Source organism: Salminus brasiliensis, chromosome 24 (genome assembly GCF_030463535.1).
Source record: "Salminus brasiliensis chromosome 24, fSalBra1.hap2, whole genome shotgun sequence".
Lineage (NCBI taxonomy): Eukaryota > Metazoa > Chordata > Actinopteri > Characiformes > Bryconidae > Salminus > Salminus brasiliensis.
The window spans coordinates 4,554,319-4,577,738 of NC_132901.1; the positions used below are offsets into that span (position 1 = coordinate 4,554,319).

Here is a 23,420-nt window from a genome sequence, read left to right on the forward strand (position 1 = left end):
CCAGAGTTACACAGTGCACCGAGCCTAGCCCAGAGTAACTGGTTCTAGCGTTCTGAGTCCAGAATAGGAATGACAGACACTACTCTCCCTATTACAGGTCAGTGGAGCATCACAGTGATTCTGAAGCTGCTATTTTAAGATAAAATTGCTGCATGATGTTGCTTTAATCATTGTTCTTCCATTTCTCTTGTTTATGTTTTATATTTTTCACAGTTTGGGAAAGAATGTCTGTGAGGCCAAGCACAGTTCTTTCCCTTTATCCCTGAACCCTCCCGTGTTCCAGTGGGACACTGGTTTCACTGGAAAGCTAGACACATTGGAACAGGGCAGAGTTTTGTCCCAGTTCAGACCTCACTGAGGCCATGAGCTACAGATCAGACAGAATCAGGGACAGCTGTCAGTAAAAGTGTGTGTTTGTTCCAGCACTTGACTAGTAGGACAATATCCATTCTTTTCTGTTCAGGGTTGTGTAAATATCTGTGACTGCTTGGCTACAACACAGGACTTTTAAAGTGGTAGCAGATTTTAAAAAGACTGGGTATCTCACACTTCCCCACTGAGTTTTACTGATTGTTACAATAATGTCCATTGCATAAACGACTAGGTATCATCCACTACACAACTAAAACCTACTGCTGGACTGAACCCAACATTCGTACAACGCGTTGCCTAGGAGATGCAGATTTAGGTCGCTATTTGTGCTGACCCAAAACAAAAGAAAGATGAGGTCGTGGGGAAGACAGAGTCAGTGTGGTCTGTACAGACTGCAGAGGGAGTTAGTTCAGTAACCCAGCACATATTGGAGACTTCCCTGCATCCACCTTAAATGGTGCTGTAGCGTAAAAGTAAGATAAGAAACTGTTCACTGACCAGTAAACACTACTAGATTATGAATCAGGTTGAAAAACAAATCACACATTTAACATGCGCTGACTCATCTGCACCCCTCACACACCACTCTTCAACTCTTGGAAAACCTGCAGACTGAAATCAGGGAAACAATCCCGTCAGCTTTAGTGGCAGGACAAACAGCAGGTCACAAAGGTCACAGCGATTTGCCAGATGTTTTTTTACAGGTTTATTCAGGGAAGCGAAAAATGACAAACTGGAGGCAAAAAGCATTAAATTAAAATAACTGATTTAATCACTGAATAATAAAAGAATAAATATTAAAGAAAAAAGGCCTCTATTCTTGCCTCATGACCTTGAGAAGCAGAGTGACCCGTAGACCCGTAGTCCTGATAAGGCCTCGTCCTCCGTTCTTCTCACTTCTTCCTACAACAGCAGTGTCGATCTTCCCCATCTACTCTCTCCTCTCCGTCTGTATTAACCCTTTATCTCTCAGGAACAAGGTCTACCATTGAAAACCATCCAATCACAGACTCTGCCTCCAGATCTGCCCATTGTAAGGTTTTGTAAGAAATTTGAGGTTTTTTTTCTTAATTTCTGCATATACTACAAACTGCATTCACTAAGTCTGACCTTTACTCTACTTATGTAGTTATGAAATGCTGAAGCTTAAACATCTCCAATCCTGAATTCCCCTGAATATACAGTAATCTCTACAGAATCAATACACACCCAGAAATGAGAGGATATTGTATGTCCATCTATCAATCAAACCAACCATAAATCCCTGAAAGGAAGAAATGTAAAATAGAGCTCATAAGCAACCTTAGATCGAGCAGATTGAACCTCACACATGTGGCATTTAGTGTGAGCAGCAAGGAAACTAGAGGTTTTAAAAAATATGAGTGACACTCTGAACCGCATGTAGTATTGCCATGGGTGTGTGTGTGTGTGTGTGTTTGTGTGAGTGAGAAATCTATTATTTCTAAAACACACTTTTCTCACAGACAGAAAAAAAGCGGTTATCACAGGGATAATCAGCCCAGGCCTTTGTAGAATTGTACGTATAGCCTGTTAGGACACAGTCTTCATCTCCAGCTCTACTGTTGGGTTCTCCAGGGAACCAGAAACTACAAGATAGAATCAGAGGATCAGTGTGTTTATCAGAGCAGTGAGGAGTGAGAGTCAGTAACTGCATCATGATCAGAGTTCAGTTCAGTGCTCTCTTACCCAGTGGTCAGTGCTGAGCCGTCCACCCATTTCCAGACCCCCTCTCTTTCACTGTCAGACAGACCAATCCAAGTCAACTGACTTTTCAGTAGTTTATCAATAAAGTCCTGTTGGCAGTCAGATACACATTCTTAGTAAGAAAGAGGAAAATGTACTTTATTGTAAATGTGTTTCATCACACAAGCACATTCCTCTCTCTCTCTCTCTCTCTCTCTCTCTCTCTCACCTTTTTCTCTCTGCTGTTGATGATCAGCAGATCTCCTCCTCTCTCTCTGCAGTGCTATCTGCTCTCACTCTAGCTCTTCCTCTCAGTAGAGATGTAGTACAAAATAGCATGCGAAAAACGCCCAACCTTGCTGCAAGGCCTTTTCTAGACACAAACATACACACTCAGATATACATTACTGACGTCATATATTTCATACACAATATTTACACACACACACACTTTGGAGTTAGTCCAAAGTGTAAATAAAAGGAAAGCAAGGTCCAGTGTTCATATCATGTACGGCAGGACTGCACAGCGCAGCTACATGCCTACACACTACATTTAAAGGTTGATGAGACCAGGTCCAGAGGGAGAAAACAAATGTTCAGACACCATTTGTAATGCTTTAGAGTTAATCCAGCTTCAACTTCAATTTAGATAACTTTGGACGACTGATATGCAGCTGAAACACGAAGAGGAGATGCAATTCAGTGACTAGTACCCATACAATGTTGGTTGTATTCCACTAGTACATTTATTTACTACTTGACCTTTCATACGTGAACTGAAGAACAGGGGGCAACAATGCCAAACAAAACCAAAGAAATGGAGAAGACTTAAAGGAAAGATTTGTTTTTGTTTTGTTGGTGTTTTTTTTTTGTCTGACTTGAGACAAGCCCAAGAAGAGGTTAGGTCTAACCAGGACCAACAAGAGATCAGAAAAGAGACCCAAGAGAACACTCGAGGGAGGTTTACCCATTTACCAGCCAGACTTGTGTGTGAGAAACCCAAGACTGAGCACAGGGCTAGAGGTTGGCTGTTCTTAAATAGAAAAGGGACAGGTGTTGCTGATTGATCCTAATCAGTGTGTTGTGGTTCTGGGTTTCCCTCTGGTGGCTGGGGATGGCATAGCAGGTTGCCCAGCCACAGTCTGTACCCTTACACCTTTCTAGGTTACATCATTAACACCTTTACCCTTTAGCCTGGGCTGGAACAGCTCACAGCATCCTTACTGGTTCTACTACTAGCCATGAACTCTGATTGTTCTTTCTGTGAGAGCTGTCACCAAAGAGCAAGACTTACATTACTTCATCACAGCATGAGACCACTGTGATCAGGGGGCGGGGACATTGGTTGACTAATTAGCATAATGTGACGTGAGCTATGTCATCTTTGCCTATAGCATAACAGAAGGGGGTCCTGCAGAGGCTGGACCTGGTTGGTGTAACTGGTGTTACTGGTGTGTAACTGGTCTCTCTCTGCAGTCAGGTTGGTGTAACTGGTCTGTAACTGGTCTCTCTCTGCATTGAGGCTGGTGTAACTGGTCTATAACTGGTCTCTCTCTGCAGTCAGGTTGGTGTATCTGGTGTGTAACTGGTCTCTCTCTGCAGTCAGGCTGGTGTAACTGGTCTGTAACTGGTCTCTCTCTGCAGTCAGGTTGGTGTATCTGGTCTGTAACTGGTCTCTCTCTACAGTCAGGTTTGTGTAACCGGTGTGTAACTGGTCTCTCTCTGCAGTCAGGTTGTTGAACTTGATCCACAGCAGTGTGATGGCAGTCAGCAGGAGAACGCACAGCAGCCCCAGAAAAACTGCAGTCAGTCTGTAGAATCTGCTCCATGCAGAGCTGCTTCCTGAAGCTAGAAATAAACACACTCTTCACACTTATGATAGTTTACACATCACAGTGAATACTAGTGTTAAGTCAGAGCCTTCATGAGATGATACTGCTGTGTCTTTAGTAGTGGAGCTTTTAGCTGCAACCCTATGTATGTGAGTGTACCTGTGATCATGGTTCCTTCATGGATTCTTGTCACACGAGTATCTGGGACGTCTGCATTCACACATACAGCTCTTCATATGAGTCCTTGCTGTTGTTTGAAGAGGTCGATTTGAGATCTGCTGTAAATCCTGAATTCATATAAACATCCTTATCTCTGATTCTGCTCTCCTCAATTTAAAAGAAGTAGAAAAATCTTGATTATGATTATTTTTGGTTTAATTTGCAGACTACAATCCTCAGAGCCTCCAGCTCTCAGACTGACTCAGTGTTTGTGGTTTGTGTAATATATATATGCTGCTCTCAGGACAGGAAGTTGAGGCCTCAGCTAGTTGGCACAAACCACAGAGCATTCTCACAAGCCCACCTCTCAATCTGCTTTCTTGTGTCTCTGCAGATTCAGTGTATTGAACATGTTGTAATGTGTGTGTTCTCTGTGTAAGTTAAACTGAAGTGCTTCAGGATTCAGGATTCAGGATTCAGGGTCTGTGTGTGTGTTTAGAGACTCTCTGAGTGACAGCCTTCAACTGTATTTACACTCTCAATATTGAGTACACACACAAACTCATATTGACTACTCTTATTCACAGTTGATTAATGCTGAAGTGTGTGTGTGTGTGTGTGTGTTTCTTGTGTTTCAGATGCTCAGTGTTGTTTTCTGTGAGCTTTGTGAAAAACCACATTAACAGGAAGCTGAAACCCACAGAACATGGCTGGGCTTAGGCTGTGTGGTGTCACGCTCACTCACTCACTCACTCACACACACACACACACACACACACACACACACACACACACACAGTAGTTTCCGGTTGAACTCAACCCCCCTTTCTAGACAGCAGGGGTTGGTAGGGGGACGATTAACCCTGTTGATTCACACTGAGAGCTGAATGAAGATGTTAATAAGGATATGGAAGACACCATAATCACTGCGCCTGGGAGTGATCTTGGGTACACTGGACAACATGGACCTCACTTGTTGGAGTGTAAAGTTTTTTTTTTCGTTTGTTTGCCCCCTGACCTGCAGGAAGGGAAGGTGTAAGGAATGATGGAACATGGCGTTCACCTCCATCAACATTCAGTGCCCATTAGCAAGGAACTTAACTGCAAATTGCTGACCAGGTGCTGAGATGACTGACCACCACTCTGTGTGTGTGCTCTCGGCCCCTAGGATGGGTTCAATTCAAGTTCTATTGTACATGGACAATAAAATGGGAAATAAAGGGAAATAAAGCTGCACAACAGATTATTACATGATGAATTTAATATTTACACCAGTTTTGGTAATATAATGTTAATTAGACGATTATCCACTCCAATATCTGCCCTCATCAGGTCTCTTCGTCAGCCTTGTCTTGTCTCATCTGGTCTCAAGTGAAAATCCCTAAGTCATATCAGTGTTGACTCATTTTATTCACACCCCCAACATTTACACACACCCAGCCCTCTAGCAAAAGACTTTTGATGCCAAATGCAATGGATACTTAGGGAGAATATTGAAACAAGGCTTAAAAGGAGATTAGCAGATTGGGCGAAGCACCGTTTAGAGAGTTTGTGTGTGTCTCTCTGTGTGTGTGTGTGTGTGTGTGTGTGTGTGTGTGTGTGTGTGTGTGTGTAACAAAACCAACTGGGGTGGCCTGACCTCAGGTGTAATAAGAACAGGGCTAGTACTGCTGATCTAGGTTTAGGAAACACAGGTGTGGGATACACTTCTCTACTGCCTTCTAAAGGAAAGCAGCTGCAGCTCCATCACTGAAGAGGAGCAACAGTGCTGGTTCTTCAAAGCATGGTTTAGTGAATCTGTTGGACTTTAGTGAATCTGTTGGGTTTTCTGAATGGATCAGTTGATGATCTTCAGTTCATCTATGAGAAAGAATCAAACTGCTGCTACTGATCAGTGTGTGAAACAGGGGGTAAAACACTCATTAGAAATGTGGAATGATAGATGGGCTGGACATTCAGAACCGTGCATGGAAATCTAAACAGACATAAAGAAGCTAAACTCAGATTTTATTATAATATCTCATAAATGTAAAAGTGTATGAGGGTGAGAACCAGCTTTAAGAAAGAGCATGAGGGGCTCTGCTGCATTCACACCTCCAGCACACACAGGAAACTGTTGGTGGTTCTTGGTCACTTCCTTTACTAACGCCTCTAATGCAGTTAAACTAGCCGAGCCATGCAGCAGTGCTGTAGTGTTCCTACAGAGACGCAGTAATTCAGTCTTTCAGAGATTAGAGATGTCTCTCAGTGTTTATGATGAAGTGATTGGAAATGAGGAGCTGAACAGAGGAGATAGGGTGGAGATGGTGGTGGCGATCTATGAGAGCGCAGACGCTGTTAGAGAACATGACCCCAACACAGAGACAGAGGCCGTCAACACGAGGAGGAAGCTACAGACACAACAAGCAGGTATCATTACTAATCCTTTATTGAATCTCTTCTTTTAGAGACAGTAAATACTAGAACTAGGACTGTAGAGAACATCAGTAGATCACAGGTTCTTGGGAAGCTCTCAGTAAACACAGGTATCTCATACTGATAAAGGTGTAGTTTAGTTTCAGGTAGGATTGGTCAACAGAGAGACTCCACTATAGGTCAGACTCACACTACAGAACTGTTCTCTGGTTACTGAGAGATCAGCATGGGTTTTATACAGCTCTCACAAAGATGTGGTTTGGTGTGAAGTCAGACCACAGACAGTCTGGATGATCTGACTGCTGGATTTGATCAGTCATAGATGAGGAGCTGATGATTATCTTGGCATAGTTGAATAATGAGAGTTAAGTACCTGAAAGTTATATTTACCCCCAAAATAAAGTGAAATACAGCCAGCCCACTAATGAAAGGGTATATAGAATGGCTATTGTCGAGTATGGAAGCAAGGCTAAAAGTTAATGCTGAGCTGACCAGGAAAGAGAGAAGCCTCGAACAGAGGAAGTGACACTGTGGGTATCTGCTCAGAGAAGATGACTGACTGTGGTGTGATGTAATGAAGCCAGAGGTTGACTGGGTGCTAAGCAAAAAGCTAATCAACAAACCAGTTACGATCTCTTCAACTAGCTAGCTAATTGAGAAAAGGCAGCAGGTTCTGCTGAGTTTGGATTTGTAGCCAGCTGTGTGGGCTTAAGTAAGGTAGCTATCAGGCTAAGCACCACGTCACAGACTGTGTTCCAGCTAACTGAGGCTCAAATCACACTCATTTAGAAGAAAAGGCCTCAAATCTGAGAGCACAGAGTCTCAATCCAGCGTTCTCCTCCTTCTGTGTTCATCTCTTAGAGTCACTGGGGAGAGTTTACCTGTGTTTAAACAGTGAGACTGGTTCTGACTGAAGCTCATGTATCTGTGTTTCCACCATAGAGAGTCACTCTACAGGAAGCAGACGCTACAGGCTGACTGCAGTGTGTCTGGGGCTGCTGTGTGTTCTCCTGCTGACTGCCATCACACTGCTGTGGATCAAGTTCAACAACCTGACTGCAGAGAGAGACCAGTTACACACCAGTAACACCAACCTGACTGCAGAGAGAGACCAGTTACAGATCAGTTACACCAACCTGACTGCAGAGAGAGACCAGTTACACACCAGTTACACCAACCTGACTGCAGAGAGAGACCAGTTACACACCAGATACACCAACCTGACTACAGAGAGAGACGGGCTGCAGAGAAGGCTTTCTAAACTGGGTCAGTGATTAACTGCAGTTTTTAATTACACTCACTGACCACTTTATTAGGAACATTCTAATACAAGGGGTCTCAGTTTGAGCCAGGAAAGATCTTCACACACCATCACACTAAACATCAGGTTGATCTGTTGACTCAAGGTCAGACTGGTTCCATGAATTCCTGCTGTTTATGAACTCGGCACTGGAGTGAGGGCAGCAATTACTGGAGTGAAGACTAACTCACACTTTTGACCTGTGTCTGCATAATTTTAACTGATTCTAACTGAGCTGCTGCCACGTGATTGGCTGATTCGGAGATTGGGGGTTGCATGACTAAGAAGGTGTTCCTAATAAAGTGTCTGGTTCTAGTGATTGATTACAGTTCTTAGCTGAAGAGTTGAACTTCATTCCATTAGATTATGAAACAGAGAGACTGAAATATGATATATTATATTTGATATTAATGGAGAATATGAATGATCTTGTGTTTAATCGAGGAAATGCAGAGAAAAACTCCTCCTTTATTTGATCCGTAGGAAAAGCCACTCAGGAGGGATGGATCTGCTTCAGCTCCAGTATCTATTACATCTCTACTGAGGAGAAGAGCTGGAGTGAGGGCAGAGAGGACTGCAGAGAGAGAGGAGCAGACCTGCTGATCATCAACAGCAGAGAGGAACAGGTGAGTGAGAGAGAATGGGGGACGGGGAGGGGGGGCAGAAATCAGAATGTACTGTTAGTCAGTCAAGTTGTTGATTGGTTGGTTAGAACACAAGAACAGAGAAGAGCACAGTTGGAAGAACACAGATCAGCACAGTTAGAAGAACAGTTAGAAGAGCACAGGTTCGAGTGCTGATCATCTCTGTGAACTCCAAACATGATGGATTAGTTCAGTTTACTTCAATAAGGGACTGATTAGATACACTGGGTGCTGGATGAGAACTGGAAACACTGGACATCCTCAAGAAGAGCTTTGAAAACGCTGACAATCACTCATACACATCTCTCTCTCTCTCTCTCACACACACACACACTCACACGCACACACTCATCAGATCACAGTGTGTTTATTAGTTGATCAGTGTTTATTCCACTCTCAGACAGTCTAATGTACAGTTGAGGCTGATGTTCAGTACAGATGTTTTCACAGGCTTCAAACTGATCACATGATCAAATATGTGTGTGTGTGTTGGGTTGCTGGGAATGTGTAAGCAGTTATTTTACTTCAACAGGCCTTTATTAACAAGCTGAGAGGAGGTCAGCAGGCTTGGATTGGTCTGACTGACACTGAAAGAGAGGGGGTCTGAAAATGGGTGGACGGCTCAGCACTGACCACTGAGTAAGAGAGAACTGAACTGAACTCTGATCATGATGCAGTTACTGACTCTCACTCCTCACTGCTCTGATAAACACACTGATCCTCTGATTCTCTCTCTCAGATTCTGGAAAACAGGAGAACCCAACAGATCAGATGAACACTGTGTCATAACTGGCTACGGCTACTGGTCTTATTCTGTAAAGAACTGGGCTGATTTTCACTGTAATCATCAGTTTGTTTGGATCTGTGAAAAGAGAATATTAATGAGGCAGTGAGCCTGAGAGCAGAGAGCAGACGGAGATCAGACGGAGAACAAACGGAGAGCAGACGGAGATCAGACGGAAAACAAACGGAGAGCAGAAGGAGGGCAGACAGAGATCAGACGGAGAACGAACAGAGATTTTACTTTCGTCTGTAGAAGAAGTCGTATCAGTCTCAGAGAATAAAAAGTGGACTGAGCTCTCTTAGCCTTAACCACGACTGAAAAACTAAAGGACTACTCTCTCCCTCTCACCTCTCACAACAGCCCTTTACTCACACAAACACTTTCTGCACAGTCGTTCAGTCTCCTCACCTTCATCACTCTTACTCTCCTTTTAGAGAGCTCAAATACTCTGAAAAATAGCCAAACATTGTTCTTCAGGACTTCTCACATTCAGCAGCAGTGAAATGACCAAGGCTAAAGATGACTAAGAGCCTCACTTCTCTCACTACAATATGGGAACCCTACAATTATATAGGCTAATCCTTTGTGGAGACCTCTGCAGGTCAAGGCCTTTATCTGCAGCCCCTAAAGTCTATTCGGGTCATCTGTCCCTGGTATCTCTATGGCCAGTTCCTAAACCAGTTCAGACGTGGAACCATGTTCTCTGGAGTGATTGTGCTTCATCCAATACTTTTTGGAAGAGGTGGGTAGACCTTATTACCGCTCTTGCTGCTGAATGAAATCAAATCATCACACAAAGGCTCCTCTAAAGTCCAGCAGAATGCCTTCTTCCCTGGACAGTAGAGGCAGTTACTCCAACAAATGCAGGATAGACTTATGATTTCAGAAGAAGAATGAGCAGGTGTCCCAAAACTTTTGTCCATACAGTGCATTTACCTGAAGACCACACTGGGGAGCACATGGCCGAAGCACTGCAAAATGCCCTTGCTGACTGGAACCCAGATGAAGAGAAGCTTGCTGCTGTAACGGGCCACAGTAAGACCGACCTTGTGCTGCAGAGCTGCAGCGCTTTGCTGGCATCAGCTTCTTCTGGCATGTTGTAGGAGCAACTGCTTCAGTGTTGCTCTTATCATAGCCTGAATCAAGCAATAAACAGTGGGGGTTCAATGCTTCACCTTCAGAGTGAGATGTGCCTGTTCACTATGATAACATCTAGAAAATACAGTGAGTGAAACTGTTCAGTAACAGCTCGGACACAAGGTGCACTGGAACTCTCAATGGAGGCGGCACTAGTGCCACCTGCAGGTATCATGCTGTTACTGTGGGGGGGTTCTAACTTTTTCCTCAACGGAAAACTGCATTTCTACTCATTAAATTCTACAAATCATTTTTAAAGACACGTCTAGAGTGATATGTGTACAGTTACATTACCTCTGTCTCTTAATATTGATCAAATGTTTAATATGTTCAAAAATATGTAGAAAAATATATAATTTTCATCGTTTTTTCACTGAGACTGGTCTGGTGTATTGTCTATCATCATTGGTCTAGTAAACTGTGTGAAAGGAATGGACCAATAGCAATGCTTATATATAAACTGTGTGAAAGGAATGGACCAATAGCAATGCTTATATATAAACTGTGTAAAAGGAATGGACCAATAGCAATGCTTATATATAAACTGTGTAAAAGGAATGGACCAATAGAAATGCTTATATATAAACTGTGTGAAAGGAATGGACCAATAGCAATGCTTATATATAAACTGAGTGAAAGGAATGGACCAATAGCAATGCTTATATATAAACTGAGTGAAAGTAAAGGACACTGTATCAAGGCTAGTTGAAATTAGAGGAAATTACAGGTAATTACTGGTTGCTGCTGAAGTGACAGAACTGCTGAAGAACACCAGCCAGGATCTTCTCCACACATCAAGCCATCAAAGGTAGGATAAGCGGTGTATAATCAGTACTCCTGCCCGCTGTGGCAGCGTGTTCTACACTTTGCTGAAGGTCTTCTTGCTCAGGGTTGTTCTTCTCAGCTGTTGGAGTAAATCCAGCCCCTGTATTTCCCTTTACTAGAGTAAAAGGGTAAAAGGGTGACAGTAAAAGGCTTACGATGAAGATTTATGTAGGAATGATCATAACCATAATAATTTCTCTTTTCTGAGACTGATGTGGAAAACTCGACAGTGTTCCCATGGCAATGCTTATCTGTAAATTGTGAAAAGAATAACCACTATGAGTTTTAATACAGTAGCTGGATGGACAGATGTAAAATACAGACAGACAGATAGACAGATAGATGAGGTTCTGGAAGATTAGATAGGTAGATATATAACCAATAGCTAAGCTTATTGGTAAAGTGTGTAAAATTAATTGACCAATAGCAATGCTTATATGTGAACTATGTTAAATCAAAGGACAAATAGCAATGCTTATAGGTAAAATGTGTGAAAGGAATGGAGCAATATGAACACTTTTATGTAAGCAGTTTAAAGGAAATGAATCAATAGCAATGCTTATATAACTGTGTGGAAAAATGGACCAATAGCAATGCTTATGTGTAAATTCATTGAAAATAGTGGACCAATAGCAATGCGTTTATGTAAACTGTGTGAAATAAATGGACCAATAGCAATGCTTATTTGTAGATTGTGTGGATAAAATGGACCAATAGAAATGGTTATACATGAACTGTGTGAAAAATTTTAACCAATATGCTCATGTGTAAATTCAGAGAAAATAGAGGACCAATAGAAATGCTTATGTATAAACTTCAGAAAAGGAATTGACCAATTGCAATGTTTATATGTAAACTGTGTAAATGAAATGTACCAATAGAAATCATTATATGTAAATTGAGTAAAAACAGTGGAGCAATAGCTTCTTTCTAAACTGTGTAAAAGAAATTGATCAATTCGAATGCTTATTTGTAAATGGTGTAAAAAATGGATCCATAGCAATGGTTCTATATACATTAAGTAAAATGAGTGGACCAATAGCAATGCTTTAATATAAACTGTGTTAAAGAAATGGACCAATAGCAATGCTTAATTGTAAACTGTGTGAAAAGAATTGACCAATAGCAATGCTCTTCTGTAAACTCTATGCAAAGAATGAATCAATGGCAATGCTTATTTGTCAACTGTCTGAAAGAAATGGACCAATAGCAATGCTTATGTTTAGATTTTGTGGATAAAATGGACCAATAGCAATGCTTATTGCTAAGGACAATGGTGCCTGAAATTCTGTGAACCCCTTATTCTAGATGGATGGATGTTCAGATACATATAGCAATCTATTCATCTATTCATGAAGATGAATGAAAGAATGAATGAAGGAATGAAGGAATAGAGATGTAGACTTATCACAAAAAATATAACAATGTAAACAGACATATAGACAAAAGGATAGATCATAGGGAGGAGGTGTGGATGGATAGATGGATGGGTGGAGGTTTTTATGATCTGCCAATCAATTAATGAAGATCAAAGAAGGAATGAATGAAAAAACAGATAGGTAAGTGTTACATTACATAGATAGCAGATAGATAGATGCAATGAAGCAATGCTTCCATCTAAACAGTGTGGAAAAAATGGACCAATAGCAATGCTTATTGTTTGGGACAGGGGTGCCTGGGATTCTGTGAACCCCTTATTCTAAAACAGAGATGGATGGATGTTCAGATATATATCTATCTATTCATCTATTCATGAAGATGGATGAAAGATTGAATGAAGGAATGGAGAAATAGACCTCATCATAAAATATATGAAAAATGAAAACAGAAAAAAAGCTAGAACATAGGAAGGAGGTGTGGATAGATGAATGGATGGAGGTTTATCTGATCTGCCCATTGATTAATAAAGATAAAAATAGGAATGAATGAAAAAACAGATAGGCATGTATATTACATTACATAGATACAGTCAGATAGATAGAGGTGGAGGCAAGGACAGTGTGACAGGTGGATGGAGGTTTAACTATCTATCTATCCATCTATAAATCTGGAAGATATGCAGACACGTCATATGAAATATGAAAACATAAAACAGATAGTTAGATGTATGTATGTCTCTATGTATTAATAAAGATAAAAATAAGGAATAAATGAAGAAAATAGATAGTTAGGCATAATGATATTTTCTAAAATATGAAATAGGAAACAGATACATAAAAAAACAGACAGATCTATAGACAGACAGACAGACAGATAGGTTGGGAATGGAAGGATTGACAAAAGTCTATCTATCTATAAATATGGAATATAGGTAGACATGTTATATAAAATATGAAATGGGGAAAAAGATCAACTTAATCTTAATCTTAACATAACCCTTAACCTTAATCTACACATTAATCTACACCTAGCTGTAACCTTAACCTACCCCTTATTCTACACCTAATCTTAACCTACCTTACCCTACACCTTAATCTACACCCAAATCTAACCTTCAACTCTTCTAATCTTAACAAAAGAGAAATGAGGAATTTTAACTGTTAATTTTTACTTTACTGTTTCTTCATTGATGTTCATAAACAGCAGAATTTTCTCTCAGCTGTTTTTCTGAGAACATGAACTGCAGCTTGTGTTTGTGTGCATTTTCCTCAACAGCGCTGAGCTTTTAGATTTGACTTTAAGAATGTTAATAATAACACTGTGAGATTGTCTACGTTTAGCAGTTAAACTTGTTAGAAATCAGACACGGCTATTTTTCTCTAGATTCTTATAAAAACCTTCTAGGAGCAAAACTTCAGACCAGAGGTGAAACTTCACTCAGCTGAGTTTCATTACATCAATCTCTGCTTGGTCTCGGTGTAATCTGTAATTAGTCTTACATTAATACACATGTATTCTTCACTTTTTATCATTTCCTTAATAATGTTTCTGCTTAATAAATTCTACATTTCTTGATCAAATCAAAGCCTCAATGTGGTTTGTTTAATGTTTCTATTATTTATCATTTCTATTCTATAGAATTTCTATTTTTATTCATATTGTGCAATTCTGCGGATGATTATTACTACATATATACCCAATGTTTATAGAGACCCCTTTTAATGAATGGTTACACCCATTTTAGGAAACGTAATCAGATTAAAATAAACTGTTTCTCTGTGTTTGTATAAAAGGAAGTTTCTATCATTAATAATATGTTCAAATTGTTGCCAGGTTTGCCCCTTAGATTATTTCAGAAAAAAAAATTCTTGTGGAAATGTTTGGACTGGTTGTGGCTATGCTTTGACTTCAAGGCCTACTCTAATAAAAAAATAAATAAAAAGAGAGAATACAGAAACATCAGTTCTGCTCAGTAAGAGGTGATGACGTTCAGCACCCTGGAGAGCTCCAGTACAGTTTAAAATGCTAACTGGATCTTCCTCAGAGGATTCTAAAATACTGACCAATCACTGATCAGACTCATGTATTGTGATATATACCATAAATATACACAACACACATCACCACATCCCCACCATGTCAGTATATCTGTAGTGCTAAGAATGACCCACCCCCCAAATACTGCCTGCTCTGTGGTGGTCCAGTTCTGCTGAGCATTGAAGACCAGGGTGAAAGGAGACAGATCTTATGGCTGCATCTTCTACCACCTTCCTAACATTCACATCATCTATAAAACGTTTTTAGGGATTGAAGTGTTCAGAGGAAAAGAGCTACAGTGCACATTATTACAGAATGATGTATATTATACTTATATTTCAATAATAATAATCTGGACATCCTCAATCAATTACAGACATGACTTATTTAAGCTTAATACAGCAGTAAGACAGTAGAAGTGAATCTGAACATTCCTGCAGTAAATTGAAGGACTTCTAGAGTAGGAAACCATAGTTACTTTGACACAGTTTAATAACGAGAGTTTGGTTCATGGAAGTGACAAACTGTGAACCGCAAACACTGTTGTTCCTCTTTCAAAAGGAGAACCCACATGACAGTCTCAACAGTCCCCCAAACTAAAGCCACATACTTAATATTCATACATCAAACAACCTAAATTCTCAATAAACACATTGTTTGACACCTTTAAGAAAAAATATCTACCAACAGATTTTATACAGAAATAATTCTTATGCATTTTCAATTATGAGCACGTCATGAAAGATGCATGCAAAGTTATGTGTGGCATTGACATCAACTGAGTCATTCACTTCCAGGTATGAGCTTTCTCACAGATCCTGATGGTCTCCTACTCAGTGGTCAGTGTGGAACCATCTATCCATTTCCAGACCCCCTTCACCCTTCAGTGCCCCCTCCCCCACCAGTTGCAGCAGCAAACCCAAGACTATTAGTAAACTGGAGGCCACTGCCCATGAGGAATGGACTAAGGAACCTAGTGTTGATCATGAAGTGTTACTGCTGCGTCTTTAGTAGTGGAGCTGTTAGCTGCAACCGCATGTATGTGAGTGTACCTGTGGTCATGGTTCCTTTATAGCCTCTTGTCACACGAGTATCTGGGATGTCTTCGTTCATATAGATCTCTTCATATGAGTGAGGAGACACCACCCTACCCCCCCCCCCTCCCTGATGCTGTTGAAATAAAGGTTGCTAACTCACTTGAGCCCCGTGTTTGTGTTGTCTCTGAGCCTCGCTGCCTACCAAGTCACGGTGGCTCACTCATCTCTGGTTCTGCTCTACTCTGGAACATTTTGAAACAAGTAGAAAAATCTTGATATTGTTTTGTTGTTGATTCACACTGAGAGCTGAAATGAAGGTGTTAATAAGGATCCCTTTAAAGAAGATGCCATCGTTACTGGGCCTGAGAGTGATCTTGGGTACACTGGACACTGACTGTAGAATAAAGATAAAAGGGCTGGTCTGTCTGGTCAACACCACACACTGAAGTGACGTCTGACTTGTTGAAGTGTGGGCGTTAATAAACCAATAAACTCTCATCACCATGTGGGGTTGGGTTGGGACTCAAGTGCAGTTTATTTATTTATAAAGTCATTCATTTAATGAATTTACTTTTTTAATGGTTTAATATCATGTGTGTGTAACAACAAATGAATGAACAATGTGAATGTTTGAAATGAAGACAAGACTGGTGCTCGGTGACTCTACATGGCCGTGGTGATGTTCGAACTCCCAACTCTGGTGATGGAAGCCCAGTGCATGACCACCATGCCAATACAGCTGTAAAGGGTGGGAGCATAAAAACTCTTAAAGGTAATGCAGACTAACGGGCAGAAAACTGTAACAAAGGAAACACCAGGAGTGGCATTTTTCCAACAAAGGAAAATCTGTTTACAACCTAAACTCTTTTCTTTTCCAGCTCTGTGGTAGTTGTAAGTGCAGAAGAACGTCACATGGTTAAAGTGTGAATTCAACAAAGCACACAGCTGAATTATCACATTGCACAGCTGGACTGAGCTGAGTGTGTTCTACCGTAAACTAAAGGAAGGAAAAGCACTGTAAAACAGGCTGTACTTCATGCTGTAAAGAGGGGTGGGGGGTTCATGTGGGCATTATACTGTGGTAAAAGCACTCAGTGGGTGGAAATGAGGCTGGAGGAGCCTGAGTGCAGTTGCTGTCCAGACTGTTGAAAGGTCTGTCGAGCAGGTCTTCTCTCTATCAAAACATTAGCAGACACCCTAAACCCTAAGCTTCTGAACACACTAATTACAGTGAACTTCCCAAATAACCAAATAATTAAATTGGTTTATAGATTCAAAAATAGATTATAGATTCATAGGTTTATATATATATATATATAAAGTATACACTTGTTTAGTATATCAGCTTAACTCACACTGCACAGCTGGACCCAGACTTGAGTTCAATGATGAAAAAAATAGAAGGACAAACATTACATCAATATTTACAAAGTATATATAAATATATATAATAAATATACTGCTCTGACTGATAAAGAGAGCTGCACCATTTTCCACAGCACACACACTTCTCTACTGCCCTCTAGAGGAAAGCAGCTGCAGCTCCATCACTGAAGAGGAGCAACAGTGCTGGTTCTTCAAAGCACGGCTTAGTGAATCTGTTGGACTCTGGTTTTCTGAATGGATCAGTTGATGATCTTCAGTTCATCTATGAGAGAGAATCAAACTGCTGCTACTGATCAGTGTGTGAAACAGGGAGTAAAAACACTCATCAGAAATGTGGAATGATAGATGGACTGGAAATTCAGATCCGTGCATGGAAATCTAATCAGACATAAAGAAGCTAAACTCAGATTTTATTATAATATCTCATAAATGTAAAAGTGTATGAGGGTGAGAACCGGCTTTAAGAAAGAGCATGAGGGGCTCTGCTGCATTCACACCTCCAGCACACACAGGAAACTGTTGGTGGTATTTGGTCACTTTGGTAACTCCACTAATGCAGTTAAACTAGCCGAGCCGTGCAGCAGTGCTGTAGTGTTCCTACAGAGACGCAGTAATTCAGTCTTTCAGTCTTTCAGAGATTAGAGATGTCTCTCAGTGTTTATCATCAAGTGATCTACTTTGAGGAGCTGAACAGAGGAGATGAAGATGAGATAACTGTGGTTATCTATGAGAGTGCAGACACTGTTGGAGGCCTTGACCCCAACACAGAGATGGAAGCCGTCAACACGAGGAGGAAGCTACAGACACAACAAGCAGATATCATTACTAATCCTTTATGGAATCTCTTCTTTTAGAGACAGTAAATACTAGAATACTGGAACACTGAGCTGTATTCTGTAGGAGCTCTACTGTAATGCTGCACTTCTGGACTAGGTGAACTGTTTTAGTGGTGGTAAAGAACAAGCAGCATTACTACAGTACAGCTATCAGTGCATCTTTGTATTGGACTGTAGAGAACATCAGTAGATCACAGGTTCTTGAGAAGCTCTCAGTAAACACAGGTATCTCATACTAATAAAGATGTAGTTTAGTTTCAGGTAGGATTGGTCAACAGAGAGACTCCACTATAGGTCAGACTCACACTATAGAACTGTTCTCTGGTTACTGAGAGATCAGCATGGGTTTTGTACAGCTCTCACAAAGACGTGGTTTGATATAAAGTCAGACCACAGACAGTCTGGATGATCTGACTGCTGAATTTGATCAGTCATAGATGAAGAGCTGATGATTATCTTGGCAAAGTTGAATAATGAGAGTTAAGTACCTGAAAGTTATATTTACCCCCAAAATAAAGTGAAATACAGCCAGCCCACTAATGAAAGGGTATATAGAACGGCTACTGTCGAGTATGGAGGCAAGGCTAAAAGTTAATGCTGAGCTGACCAGGAAAGAGAGAAGCCTCGAACAGAGGAAGTGACACTGTGGGTATCTTCTCAGAGAAGATGACTGACTGTGGTGTGATGTAATGAAGCCAGAGGTTGACTGGGTGCTAAGCTAAAAGCTAACCAACAAACCAGTTACGGTCTCTTCAACTAGCTAGCTAATTGAGAAAAGGCAGCAGGTTTTGCTGAGTTTGGATTTGTAGCCAGCTGTGTGGGCTTAAGTAAGGTAGCTAGCAGGCTAAGCACCACATCACAGACTGTGTTCCAGCTAACTGAGGCTCACATCACACTCATTTAGAGGAAAAGGCCTCAAATCTGAGAGCACAGAGTCTCAATCCAGCTTTCTCCTCCTTCTGTGTTCATCTCTTAGAGTCACTAGGGAGACTTTACCTGTGTTTAAACAGTGATACTGGTTCTGACTGAAGCTCATGTATCTGTGTTTCCCCCATAGAGAGTCACTCTACAGGAAGCAGACGCTACAGACTGACTGCAGTGTGTCTGGGGGTTCTGTGTGTTCTCCTGCTGACTGCCATCCCACTGCTGTGGATCAAGTTCAACAACCTGACTGCAGAGAGAGACGGGCTGCAGAGAAAGCTTTCTGAACTGGGTCAGTGATTAACTGCAGTTCTTAATTACACTCACTGACCACTTGTTTAGGAACACCATTGTAATACAAGGGGTCTCAGTTTAATCCATGAAAGATCTTCACACACCATCACACTAAACATCAGGTTGATCTGTTGACTCAAGGTCAGGCTGGTTCCATGAATTCCTACTGTTTATGAACTCGGCACTGGAGTGAGGGCAGCAAATTCTGGAGTGAAGACTAACTCACACTCTTGACCTGTGTCTGATTTTAATGTGTGCTGCTGCCACGTGTTTGGCTGATTGGGAGTTGCATGACTGAGTTCTTAGCTGAAGAGTTGAACTTCATTCCATTAGATGATGAAACAGAGAGACTGAAATATGATATTTTATATTTGATATTAATGGAGAATATGAATGATCTTGTGTTTAATCGAGGAAATGCAGAGAAAAACTCCTCCTTTATTTGATCTGTAGGAAAAGCCACTCAGGAGGGATGGATCTGCTTCAGCTCCAGTATCTACTACATTTCTACTGAGAAGAAGAGCTGGAGTGAGAGCAGAGAGGACTGCAGAGAGAGAGGAGCAGACCTGCTGATCATCAACAGCAGAGAGGAACAGGTGAGAGAGAGGATGGGGGGGAGGTGCAGAAATCAAAATGTACTGTAAGTCTGTCAAGTTGTTGATTGATTGAAGAAGAACAGAGCTAGTAGAGCACTGTTAGAAGAACACAAAAGAACGTGGTTAGAAGAACAGAGAAGAACGTGGTTAGAAGAACAGTTAGAAGAACAAAGAAGAGCACAGTTAAAATAACTGAGCACAGTAGAGCACAGTTAGATGAACAGAGAATAGCACAGTTAGAAGAACAGTTAGAAGAACAGGGAAGAGCAAAGTGAAGAAAACACAGTGTGTATGTGTGTGTGTGTGTGGTGGGTTGCTGGAAATGTCTAAGCTGGTATTGTATTTTAACAGAAGTTTATTCACAAGCTGAGAGGAGGTCAGCAATCTTGGATTGGTCTGACTGGCGGTGAAAGAGAGGGGGTCTGGAAATGGGTGGACGGCTCAGCACTGACCACTAGGTAAGAGAGCACTGAACTGAACTCTGATCATGATGCAGTTACTGACTCTCACTCCTCACTGCTCTGATAAACACACTGATCCTCTGATTCTCTCTCAGATTCTGGGGAATTGGAGAACCCAATGGATCAAAGGAACACTGTGTCATAACTGGATATGTGTCTGATCCTGTAAAGAACTGGGCTGATTTTCCCTGTTATTACCAGTTAGTTTGGATCTGTGAAAAGAGAATATTAATGAGAGGGTGAGTGTGTTAGTGTGTGTGTGTGTGAGTGTGTGTCTGTGTGTGTGTGTGTGTGTGTGTGTGTGATTGTGTGTGTGTATGAGAGAGAAGTGAGAAATTCTGTAAAAGTCTGTAAATGTTATCAGATCACTTTCAGTTACCTTAGATTTATAGAATTTTTGTTATCAGATTTTATTATTAATAATACTTTTTTTTAAATGAAATATAATATAGATATATAATATAGTTTTTATAAAGATAACAAAATTAGCCAGAAGAATATTAAGTCTCAAATCTCCTGTTATTAATCTTTTCTCTATGATTATGAGGTGAATCCCTGCTGGCTGGTTTGAGCAGGTTGATTAGATTCTTCTTGTGGAGAATAAGGTGGAGGCAGTTCTGGACCTGGACATGGTCAAATAGTCTACATGAATAGAGTGATTCTTAAAGTGAAGAAGAAAGCCTGTAAGTGTGAATGTGAAGCCTCAGCTTAGTTTCTCCCACACACAAATACATTCATGAAGAAAAACCTCCAATTAGACACAAAACTTCACAATAAAACTGAAATTCAGTGGTTAAACTGTCTTCCCCTGATCTGACACAAGAAGGAGTTATAATTCCTGGAAAGTGGCCAATTAGAGATCATGTAGTGATATGACTAGCTCAGATAACTTTTAAAATTGAATCAGGTATTGAAAGGTTTGAATCACTGTTCAAAGGATTCAAATCTATTTCTAAATATTTGGATCACTGTTAAAAAAGAGTCAAATCAGTGTTCAGAATCAGGATTGAACTGAGTTGAATTTGGTGGGAGCAGTTTGTTCTGAAAGTGATGTGAATCTGGTTCTTTTGTAAAGCTTGCTGTGAATATGAGTGTTAACCTGAGCAGGATTCAGTCAGCTGCTAGAAGAAGAAGCTATGAAGAAGGTCTGCTCTCGTCTTAATCTTATGATGATAAAACTCAATGTGTGTTTCTCTCTTTCTGATTTGGATGTTTTGGGAACTTTATGGTGTTCGTTTTTAAAGAACTGCTTTTGTTACTGCTGTTACAGAATGTATGGAAGTTTATGGTAATTTATGGAAATGGTTTATAATAAAATGCTGATTGAGATTCAACGTATTTGTCTTTTTCCATAAAAACTATAAACACAATAAACACCACAGTATTACACAACAAATGAGCCTGATCAGTGATTGGTCAGTATTTTAGAATCCTCTGAGAAAGATCCAGTTAGCATTTTAAACATCCTGAGTTTGGGAGTCACCTCATAATGATCCTCAAGAAGCCAATCAGCAGCTTACAAGCAGATCCAACCAACGTCTGTATTTCTGAGTTCCTGCATCCAAAGATACTGAGTTCCACACATTACTGTAGAACACACCAGCATCAAACTGTGCATGTTTCTTACAGTCTGTTAGTCCTCATAGAGTCTTTAAAGCACAGAGTCTGTACAGAAGTGTGATTTTCAGCAGGAGAACTGCCTCTCACACATTCAGTCCTGCTCCATTAGAGAATAGAGAAAGTGTTTGATTGTATACAGAGGTCACAGAGTCTCCAAATCAGCTGTTGATCAGTAAATGTTTTGATTTGTTGATTATTGAGGATGATAAATGTATCCCAGACTCCACCAGGGTCACCTTGCTGGAGCTGTCCAGGGTGCTGAATGTCATCACCTCTTATTGAGCAGAACTAATGCTCCTTCTTTTTCTTTTCTTAATTTTAATGTGAAACTCTGAGTTCTACACAGTCCACAGACTGGAGTAACCTACTGAACCCAGCCCAGAGAGACACTCACACACTGCTTATCAAACTAGGGGTTGCAGTGTGGGGACGAGTTGGTGACAAGAAAGCTGCATCACTCTATATGTTTCTCTTTTTCTATGAGAGCTCAGATCCTCCTTTTCTGCAGTTACTGTTTTTCCCAGTAACACTCCACTGAAACCAATGCTAATAGCAATGATTGTAAGAGTAAAAAGCAGTGTTTTATATGACTCACCATTTATAACCAGTCTTTAATTTGTGCTGAAAGGATTTTGTGATTTCATCCCTGTAGCAAAGAATAAAGCTCAGATAGATCAAACAGGCCTAAATATAATTGAAATATATAAATGTGTTAGTATTGAGGATTAGAGCTCCCCCTACAGTCAAGAACTGTCATTTGTGCTTTGAGCCATCACTGAAAGGCACATTTTACACATGCATTTCTGGATGAGCTGAAACATTCAGAACAGTCCCTGAAAGTGAAAGAAGTATGTGGACTGAGTCGGTTGAGTCAAATTATAGGCCTTTACACTAATTTGACTCGGGTTACAGAGATGTCACGAGTGTTATCCTGCCCACTTTACCAGAGTTACACAGTGCAGCGAGCCTAGCCCAGAGTAACTGGTTCTAGCGTGCTGAGTCCAGAATAGGAATGACAGACACTACTCTCCCTATTACAGGTCAGTGGAGCATCACAGTGATTCTGAAGCTGCTATTTTAAGATAAAATTGCTGCATGGTGTTGCTTTAATCATTGTTCTTCCATTTCTCTTGTTTATGTTTTATATTTTTCACTGTTTGGGAAAGAATGTCTGTAAGGCCAAGCACAGTTCTTTCCCTTTATCCCTGAACCCTCCCGTGTTCCAGTGGGACACTGGTTTCACTGGAAAGCTGGACACATTGGAACAGGGCAGAGTTTTGTCCCAGTTCAGACCTCACTGAGGCCATGAGCTACAGATCAGACAGAATCAGGGACAGCTGTCAGTAAAAGTGTGTGTTTGTTCCAGCACTTGACTAGTAGGACAATATTCATTCTTTACTGTTCAGGGTTGTGTAAATATCTGTGACTGCTACGTTAAGCCTTGGCTACAACACAGGACTTTTAAAGTGGTAGCAGATTATAAAAAGACTGGGTATCTCACACTTCCCCCCTGAGTTTTACTGATTGTTACAATCAAGTCCATTGCATAAACAACTAGGTATCATCCACTACACAACTTAAACCTGTTGCTGGACCTAACCCAACATTCGTACAACGCGTTGCCTAGGAGATGCAGATTTAGGTCGGTATTTGTGCTGACCCAAAACGAAAGAAAGATGA

At 40.8% G+C, this 23,420-nt stretch overlaps 2 protein-coding genes and 1 pseudogene across 2 annotated transcripts in view; 2 read left to right on the top strand and 1 right to left on the bottom strand.

Annotated features, from left to right (window-relative positions):
* Positions 1–207: 207 nt before the first annotated feature.
* LOC140546346 (uncharacterized) overlaps positions 208–23,420 on the bottom strand; it is a 28,536-nt gene continuing 5,323 nt past the window's right edge. Inside the window, exons 4-6 of the mRNA XM_072669535.1 lie at positions 2,080–2,186; positions 1,914–1,979; positions 208–307 (exon numbers count right to left, since the gene is read on the bottom strand). Coding sequence (XP_072525636.1) covers positions 208–307; positions 1,914–1,979; positions 2,080–2,186 — 273 coding nt within the window. The remainder of the gene's footprint in view (positions 308–1,913; positions 1,980–2,079; positions 2,187–23,420) is intronic.
* LOC140547183 (CD209 antigen-like protein A) lies at positions 6,305–9,319 on the top strand (annotated as a pseudogene).
* LOC140547184 (C-type lectin domain family 4 member K-like) lies at positions 10,170–23,087 on the top strand. The gene is made up of 6 exons (XM_072670773.1): positions 10,170–10,245; positions 18,906–19,061; positions 19,517–19,659; positions 20,011–20,117; positions 20,216–20,359; positions 22,967–23,087. The coding sequence occupies exons 1-6, from the start codon at positions 10,170–10,172 to the stop codon at positions 23,085–23,087; spliced, it is 747 nt and encodes a 248-aa protein (XP_072526874.1).